Source organism: Ornithorhynchus anatinus, chromosome X1 (assembly GCF_004115215.2).
Source record: "Ornithorhynchus anatinus isolate Pmale09 chromosome X1, mOrnAna1.pri.v4, whole genome shotgun sequence".
Lineage (NCBI taxonomy): Eukaryota > Metazoa > Chordata > Mammalia > Monotremata > Ornithorhynchidae > Ornithorhynchus > Ornithorhynchus anatinus.
The window spans coordinates 105,898,184-105,907,382 of record NC_041749.1 but is presented as its reverse complement, the minus strand read 5'-3'; the positions used below and the strand labels follow the sequence as shown (position 1 = coordinate 105,907,382).

General features: G+C 50.8%; 1 protein-coding gene across 1 annotated transcript; it reads right to left on the bottom strand.

Annotated features, from left to right (window-relative positions):
* Positions 1-3,500: 3,500 nt before the first annotated feature.
* On the bottom strand, positions 3,501-9,140 carry LSM7 (LSM7 homolog, U6 small nuclear RNA and mRNA degradation associated). Its single transcript, XM_029049695.1, has 4 exons — positions 9,042-9,140; positions 8,780-8,870; positions 6,631-6,702; positions 3,501-3,830 (listed from the first exon to the last, which is right to left on the bottom strand). Exons 1-4 carry the CDS (start codon positions 9,135-9,137, stop codon positions 3,688-3,690), a joined length of 402 nt encoding a protein of 133 aa, XP_028905528.1. The 5' UTR covers positions 9,138-9,140; the 3' UTR covers positions 3,501-3,687.
* Between the last annotated feature and the right edge of the window lie 59 nt (positions 9,141-9,199).

Below are 9,199 nucleotides of genomic sequence, written 5' to 3'. Positions count from 1 at the left end.
CCAAGCATTGTTCTAAGCACTGGGGTAGATACAAGCAAATCAGCTTGGACACAGTCCCTGTCCCTTGTGGGGCTCACAGCCCATTTTACAGATGAGTTGACTGAGGCAGAGAGAAGTGAAGTGACTTGCCCAAGGTCACACAGCAAAGTGGCAGAGCCGGGTTTAGAACCCATGACCTTCTGACTCCCAGGCCCGTGCTCTATGCACTATGCCATGCTGCTTCTCAAGATAAGGAGGGAGGGGATGAAGTCAGAGGCACAAGCTTATGAGGAGGCAGATCTCCTCGACGCACTGCTGGGAAAGTTGATGGGAAAGCTGAAGCGGGGCAGGAGGGACTAGGGAACTTCACACCTGATGGCTTCAATTTTAATCAATAATGTAGCCAAGTCACTGGGGGCAAGAGATGAGGAAGGTTGGGGGACTGGGGATTTGAGGAGGAAGTTAAAAATCCAAAACAGCTAGTGTGGGCAGTGGTCAGGAGTGTCAATAAAGATGGAGAAATAATGCTGCTAGGTGGAGAAGAGGATAGAGTTAAAGCAGGAGAGGATGAATTAGAATTGAACAAGATCAATCCGGTGTCTGGATTTGCACCAGTAGCACTCATTCATTCAATTCATTCATTCAACAGTATTTATCGAGCGCTTACTATGTGCAGAGCACTGTACTAAGTGCTTGGAATGTACAATTTGGCAACAGAGACAATCCCTGCCCAATGATGGGCTCACAGTTTAATCGGGGGAGACAGCAGAGCAAACAGAAAACAAAAACAAGACAACATTATCACGATAAATAGAATCAAGGGGATGTACACCTCATTAACAAAATAAATAGGGTAATAAATAATATATACAAATAAGCACAGTGCTGAGGAGAGGGGAAGGGGGAAGGAGGAGCAGAGGGTGGGATGGGGAGGGGGAGCAGAGGGAAAGGGGGCTCAGATGAGGGGAGGGGAAGGGGGGAGGGGGAGGAGCAGAGGATGGGATGGGGAGGGGAGGGGGAGCAGAGGGAAAGGGGGCTCAGATGAGGGGAGGGGAAGGGGGGAGGGGGAGGAGCAGAGGATGGGATGGGGAGGGGAGGGGGAGCAGAGGGAAAGGGGGCTCAGATGAGGGGAGGGGAAGGGGGGAGGGGGAGGAGCTCGGCACATAGTAAGCGCTTAACAAATACCAACATTATTATTAGGATGAAAGGGGAGCAGAGGGAAAACGGGGGGGGGGGGCTCAGTCTGGGAAGGCCTCTTGAAGGAGGTGAGTTCTCAGTAATAATAATAATGTTGGTATTTGTTAAGCGCTTACTATGTGCAGAGCACTGTTCTAAGCGCTGGGGTAGACACAGGGGAATCAGGTTGTCCCACGTGGGGCTCACAGTCTTAATCCCCATTTTACAGATGAGGTAACTGAGGCGCAGAGAAGTTAAGTGACTTGCCCACAGTCACACAGCTGACAAGTGGCAGAGCAGTAGGGCTTTGAAGAGGGGAAGAGGTAGTTTGGTGGACGTGAGGAGGGAGGGCGTTCCAGGACAGCGGTAGGACATGGGCCAGGGGTCGACGGCGGGATAGGCGTGAAAGGGGGACAGTAAGGAGGTGAGCAGCAGAGGAGCGGAGTGTACAGGGTGGGCAGTAGAAAGAAAGGAGGTGAGGGAGGCAAGAGGGGGCAAGGTGATGGAGAGCTTTGAAGCCAAGAATGAGGAGTGTGTGTTTCCTGCAGAGGTTGATAGGCAACCACTGGAGGTTTTTAAGAAGGGGAGTGACATGCCCAGAGTGTTTCTGTAGGAAGCTGATCCAGGCAGCAGAATGAAGAATAGACTGGAGTGGGGAGAGACAGGAGGAAGAGAAATCAGAGAGGAGGCTGACACAGTACTCCAATCGGGACATTACAAGAGTTTGTACCAGCACGATAGCTGTTTGGGTGGAGAGGAAAGGGCAGATCTTGGCGATATTGTAAAGGTGAGACCGGCAGGTCTTGGTGACGAATTGGATGTGTGGGGTGAATGAAAGAATTGAGTCAAGGATGACATCAAGGTTGCGGGCCTGTGAGACGGGAAGGATGGTCGTGCCATCCACAGTGACAGGGAAGTCAGGGAGAGGACAAGGTTTGGGAGGGAAGATAAGAAGCTCAGTTTTAAACATGTTGAGTTTTAGGTGGTGGACAGACATCCAGGTGGAGACGTCCCAGAGGCAGGAGATAGGAGCCGGAAGGGAGAACAGGGGAGATGTAGATTTGGGTGTCATCTGCATAGAGATGATAGTTGAAGCCATGGGAGCGAATGAGTTCACCAAGGGAGGGAGTATAGATGGAGAACGGAAGACGGCCAAGAGCTGAGGAACCCCTACAGTTAGTGGATGGGAGGAGGAGGGGGAGGAGGAGCCGGCTAAGGAGACCGAGAAGGAACAGAGAGATAAGAAGGAACAGAGAGATAAGAGGAGAACCCGGAGGAGCCCTGTGAAGCCAAGGTGAGATAAGGTGTGGAGAAGGGGATGGTCGAGGAGGATTAGGATAGAGTAGGATTTGCACAGGGACAAAGAAAGCATACTCTAGGGTTGAGGCGGGGTTGCAGGTATAAGACTGGTGGAGGGACGGGAGACAGAGGGAGCTGAGCTCAGCGGAGAGGGCATGGATTTGTGTGTCAAGTGAAGGTAGCTTGGTTACGGAGGTCAAATGGGTGCACGACTTCAGAAAACAGAGTGGGCAAAACATCAGAGGTCTCTGTGGAAGAAAGGATTTGTTGGGAATGGATATATAGGAGAAACTGCAGGTGAGGAAAGTGTGACTGGATAGAGCAATTTCAGAATTGGTGAGGGTAGAACTTGTACAGTGACTAGAAGTGGATGAAATCAAGTGTGTATGCAAATTGGTGAGTGGACAGGGGTGGGGGGGGGTGGGGTAGGAAGTCAGTAGAGTTGAGGAGAGGAAGTGGGCAGAAGGGTCACTGGGAACACCCACACGGATACTGAAGTCCTGAAGGATCAACGGAGGGATGGAGAAGGAATGTGAGAAAGCAGGCATGGTGCCACCCACTCGCCCGACCAGATGCCTTGTGACACAATCCACTGGGGAGCCAGGTAAGAGACATGGGAGGACGAGCATCAACCCCTACCATGACAAAAGCAACATGCATGTGTCCTGATGTCAGAAGGGCACTTCGCCCCTCATCCATTCGTCTCTGCCCAACGCTCACCTGAATGGCAAGGGACTAGACATGGTGCCCTATTGCGTTTTCATACGCAATGTGCAAGATATTGTCACTGACTCATAGTCTCAGCAGCTTTGAGCTGAAGGATGACTCAGTAACAGTTTGGGGGATTGGGGTGGTGACAGGCTGAGGTGGAGGGACGGACCACTCTGAACTCACCTTCGACTATTTCCGTCCCGCGCATCGGCTATGGCGGTGTCAGGGGAGCAAGGAAGATTTCTGTGAGACTAGATGTTATAGGATGAGCGATTTCATATTATCATTTTACACTTAGCTGTTTTGGCATTTTCGGAGACAAAGAGAGTCACACCTGTGTATAGATATTTATTTTCTTTTTTTAAAAAAAGGTATTGCTCACAGGCTGCCGAGAAGAAGCTACAGAGCTCTTTCTAACAAACCTAAATTCATTGCTACCCCAAACTTGAGGTTTCTTGTGCCCAAGCTGCAAAGACAGCAGTGTCTTAATGCCAAATGCAGATGGATACCTCCTGGAGGCGACTACCCATCTTGCTGCTGAATGAAAGGGTTTGGAATGGCCTCCATGCCATCCTGAGGGCAGATAAGGACTACAGAAGTCCCTCTGCAGACCACCAGTCCCAGCTGACGTGTGTCCTCAGTGAGCTTGTATTGATCGTCTGGGTCTGAAATGGAACAGATTAAGTCAGCAGGAGGAAGAGGAACCACCTTTAACACACTTTGGCCGAATAAGGTCAGTAGCCTCAGCCCAGTTAACTGCTCTAGTTGAAGGGGAACCATCACTGCTCTAAAGTTTAAGTTCCTTCCCCCCTGGTTGGACTCCTGCAACCTCTCCCCAGCCCTCCTGTATTTCTCTAGCTGCTTCTTGTTGTTTTTATTCCCATGTCTATTATATGTTTCCACTTAAAGTTCACAGAGGCACAACTCTGGGAATCAGGAGACATAGGGTTTAGTCCAAATTCTGCTTGCTAGGGCTTCGCCTTCAGTGGTGTAGGTTTCTGACCACAGAACCACCAAAGATATTCCGTGAGGCGGACAAGCTCAGCAGGAATCTTGGGGGAAAAAAAAAAACTGCCCGCTAACAAGGGCAGTGAAAGCCACAAGGGCTACCAAGGCAACCGCCTACCAAGTTATGGCTCTAAGGCACAACAATTGGCTCTAGGTTGTGGCCACTGAGGCCATAAACGGGTCCTGCATGTAAGAAATCTGCGCGGGCACCCCATGCTGCAGAAGGAACATGACAGCCAGGAGCAGAGTAGCAGAGTAGTGTGGCCTAGTGGATAAGGCAGAGGCCTGGCAGTCAGGAGGATCTGGGTTCAATCCCAGCTCTGCCACTTATCTGTGTGACCTCGGGCAAGTCACTTAACTGCTCTGTGCCTCAGTTACTTCATCTGTAAAACAGGAATTAGAGACTGTGAGCCCCATGTGGGACATACACTGTGTCCAACCTGATTATACCTTGTATCTGCTCCAGTGCTTGGGACAGTGCCTGGCATTTAGTAAGCACTTAAATACCATAAAAAAAAGGAAGCAGTGTGGCCTTATGGAAAGAGCCTGGGCATCCGAGAACCTGTGTTTGAATCCTGCCTGCACCACCTGACTGCTGTGTGACCGCGGGCAAATCACAATTTCCCTGCGCCTCAGTAGTTTCCTCCCCTGTAAAGTAGGGATTCAATTCCTGGTCTCCCTCCCGCCAGACCACGAGCCCCATGAGGGACAGCGACTGTGTCCGACCTGATCGTCTGGCATCTTCCGTGGTGCTTGGCACATCTTTAACAAACGCCACTACTATCATTATTAACCATTACTGCTATAATCAGTTGCTTGTGCAGATTCTCAATACTGAAGATTCAGGACAGGGACTTGTCCATAATTTGATGAAGACTCCACCATCACCACCCTTCAGTATACTTGTGAGTTTACCCGTTTTTCCATTAGTCTCTTGGGTAGGGAATCACCCCACATTCTACTCCCTTTGAATGACGCCAAGCACCCAATGCCTTATAAGCAACTACATTGTCACAGCCGTGGCCTGGTTGATCAAAGGTCCTGTCTGAACTCCCTCCCATCCCCCCTGACCTGTCTGGCCGTGCTAACGCCTGCCCAGGCAAGTTTTTAACCATTCCTTGCTCCTGATTCTCCCATCCCCAGTCCATTATTTATGCTTCCCCCCCATCCTAAAATCTGCCAAAGTATGCCCCTCCCCTCCTTCACACCCTCCTCTTCCACTCTTCCATTAGGCCTTCCCCAATTAATCCCCTACACCTCCCCAGTCATGCCAACCCAACTCACATGTACTCATCTGTTTATTTCTGTCTAGGCGTTACACCCATTTGCTTATCAACGGTCCTTTTGTCAATGTGTATTTACCGTCTTCCCCAGTAGAGCATATGCTCCCTGGGGGCAGATATTTTTTTTTTTTTTTTTTTACTTACGGCCTCCCCCAGTCACCCACAGACACATCAACAGTTACCTGTGGATTAATGGTTAATGACAGAGTCAAAGCAGTTTAGCTCCCCAAGCTACATGTCGTCTGTTGTGCTTTAACTACAGAAGCAGCCCCAACACTTTCCCTAAAGCTCCATAATCAATCGATGAAATTTACCAGGCACTTAGTGTGCCCCCAGAGCACTGTACTAAGCCATGGGAGAGTACAGGACAACAGAGTTGGCGGACACGTTCCTTGCCCACAAGGAGCTCACATACATTCCTGATAGGGGAAATGGGACTATAAAGATATGGACATAAGTACCGTGACACAAATATCAAGTACTTAGGGGGTTCAGATCCAAGTGCATCGGCAACAGAAGGGAGGGTGGGTAGGAGAAATGAGAGCTCAGGGAAGGCCTCTTGGAGGAGATGTGCTTCTGTGGGGAGGGGGTCGTCTAACACCTGGCTCACAGTGGGATCAGCACACAAATGCAACCAGCCGGGTACCTGAGAAAGGGGCTACATTCCTAAACGGACAATAACCTTGGATGGGGGCGGGCAGCATGGCCTACTGGAAAGAGCACAAGCCTGTAAATCCGAGGACCTGGGTTTTAATCCCAGCTCTGCTGTGTGACCCAGGCAAGTCACCTAACTTCTCTGGGCCTCAAGTTTCTTCACCTGTAAACTGGTGATTCAATTCTCTCTCCTCAGATTGTGGAGCCTGATGTTTAAGTAACACAGTCTTCGATGGTATTCGAGTGCTTACTATGTGTAGAACATTATACTAAGCACTTGGGAGAGCACAATACAGAGTTGACAGCTAACAGCAATTCCCTATTCATTCAATCGTATTTATTGAGTGCTTACTGTGTGCAGAGTACTGTACTAAGCGCTTGGAAAGTACAGTTTGGCAACAGAGACAATCCCTACCCAACAACGGGCTCACAGGCTAGAAGGGGGGAGGCGGACAAGAAAATACGTTTACACCAAAGCTCACAGTCTAGAGGATCACCTTCAACAAGTTTTCCTACCTACCTCTCATGTATTCAATAGTACCATCAAGGACCAGGTTGAGGAGAGGATCAAAACCTTTCAAAATTCCACTGGCTAGAAGAAATGAAGAAACAGAAGGGGAGCATGGGAGTTACATTTCAGAGGCACATAAGAGTCTGAGTAAAAACACCTTACAGGCAGTTTTGACAACCAAAAAAATCCTGCAGCCAGCCCACCCAGACAAGAAGCCAGCACATAATAAGCAGCGTGACTTAGTGGAAAGACCCCAGGTCTGGGAGACAGAGGACGCGGGTTCTACATCTGGCTCTGCCACTTACCTGCTGCGTGACCTCGGACGAGTCGCTTTGCTTCCTGGTGCCTCAGTTCTCATCTGCAAAATGAGGGTTTGACACCTGCTCTTCCACTTGGACTGTGAGCCCCATGTGGGACCTGAGGATCTTGTACTACTGTTTAGTACAGTGGCACATAAGCACTTAAAGACCACAATTATTACGATAAACTCTTAGTGGGAATAATGGAAGAAGGAAAATACCCAACAGCTCCATCTTATTAGTTGGCTTAAGAGCCACAGAAAGAGCGTACAGGAACACACTACCATCCTGGGTCAGGTCCATTGTCCATCCCCCCAACCCGAAATTCTGACTTAGCAGCATAGGGTCATTGGAGAAAGGAACGGCTGCCCTCGTGGCCACCTAGGCAAATAATGAAGGGAATGGAAATGTCCATCTTAAAGGGATTGGGGTGTTTAGCCAGAAGAGAAGGCTTGAGGTGGTCGGGCACTCGATGATCTGCAAGGGTCAGAAGTTTTTACAGGGACAGACGCTGACCAGTTCTCCGGCCCCCTCGATCGTATTTGAGCACTTACTGTGTGCAGAGCACTGTATTACGTACTTGGGAGAGTACAACACAATAATCGACACGTTCCCTGCCCCACGACGAGCTTACAGTCTAGAGGTGGAGAGAGATGTTAATATTTGCCAGCAGAGGAACACGGGTTTAGAGGAGTCAGAGGTCATGGGTTCGACTCCCGGCTCTGCCACTTGTCAGCTGTGTGACTGTGGGCAAGTCACTTAACTTCTCTGGGCCTCAGTTACCTCATCTGTAAAATGGGGATTAACTGTGAGCCTCACATGGGACAATCTTATTACCCTGTATCTACCCCAGTGTTTAGAACAGTGCTCTGCACATAGTAAGCGCTTAAATACCAACATTATAAGTCCGGGGTACAAACACCTTGGCAAAGGTGACCAAGGGAGCTTGTGGGGTCTCCAAGGCCGAATCTTTAAGCAGCATGGCCTAGCGGAAAGAGCGTTGGCCTGCCTGGTGGTCAGAGGAGCTGGGTTCTAATCCTGGATGCCACTTGCCTGCCACGTGACCATGGGCAGGTCACCTGACTTGCCTGGGCATCAGTTTCCTCAACTGTAAAATGGGGATTCACTACCTGCTCTCTCTCCCGCTTAGACTGTGTAGGACGGGGACCGTGTCTCACCCAATCGATATCTTCACCAGTGCTTAGAACAGTGCTCGACCCATAGTGTACACATAATAACGGCGTCGGTGAAGCACTTATCTGTTACCGATTTGTACATTCCAAGCGCTTAGTACAGTGCTCTGCACATAGTAAGCGCTCAATACTATTGAATGAATTGAATGAATTCTCAGCACTAGGGTGGAATCAGGACTCACACGGGGCTCGGTCGAAGTAGGAGGCACAGATATCGAGTCTTCATCTTAATAAGAATAATTGTGGTATTTGTTAAGCACTTACCACGTGCCAGACATCCGTACCGAGCACTGGGGTGGATATGAGATAATCGGGTTGGCCACAGTTCCCGTCCTACATCGGGCTCAGTCTTAAATCGCCATTTCCCTGATGAGGTAACTGACGCCCGTGGAAGTGAAAAGACTTGCCCAAGGTCACAGGGCGGGCAAGCGGCAGTCAGCACTAGAACCCAGGTCCCTGGGACTCCCCGGCCCGTGTTCCGTCCACTAGAATGGAACCGAGCCGGGTGGTGCCCAAGCTTCGCGGCAGGCACGTGGCACGGGCAGGATTAGAAGGCAGGTCCTCTGGCACCCAGGCCCGTTTTCGAACCCACCCCATGCGAAGACCAAAAGAACGGACGCTTCTCCAGCCCCCGGGGCTTAATTTCCCCGTGGGGGTTGGCCTCACCTTCGCGGCCGCCCTGGAATTTCACTCGGATGGTTTTATCGATGTACTTTGACAGGTCGAGGATGCTCTCCTTCTTCTTCTTCTCTTTGTCCTGCAAGGAGACAAAACATTGCCATCTAGGAGGGGAGGGGGGAGGGGCGGGACCGATGGGTGTGGGTGCGCAGGGAAAGCGCGGGACGGAGTCCCGGCCGGAGCCACCTTTTCTCCTCCTACCCCCCGAGGAGACCCCAAAACGGGGCTGCGGACGGGCCACGCGACTCACCGCCATATTGGCGCCCCTCTTCGCCGCCCTTTCCCCTCGCACTAGGTCCTCCTCTTCCGGGCTCGCGGCAGGACGTTGCCCGGTAACGCGTGACATCACAGGTCCGGCCCTTTCTCCTCCCCGCGCCGTCGTCCTCCCCTCTCCCTCCGCTCTCCCTC

Bases quoted from the DNA above. Each gene is read 5' to 3' on its own strand.
- LSM7 (XM_029049695.1), bottom strand. From the start codon at position 9,137: ATGTCACGCGTTACCGGGCAACGTCCTGCCGCGAGCCCGGAAGAGGAG. The intron at 8,871-9,041 runs GTGAGTCGCGTG...GTCTCCTTGCAG, and splicing joins AGAGGGGCGCCAATATGGCG to GACAAAGAGAAGAAGAAGAA. The intron at 3,831-6,630 runs GTAGGTAGGAAA...GTTCCATTTCAG, and splicing joins TACTATTGAATACATGAGAG to ACCCAGACGATCAATACAAG.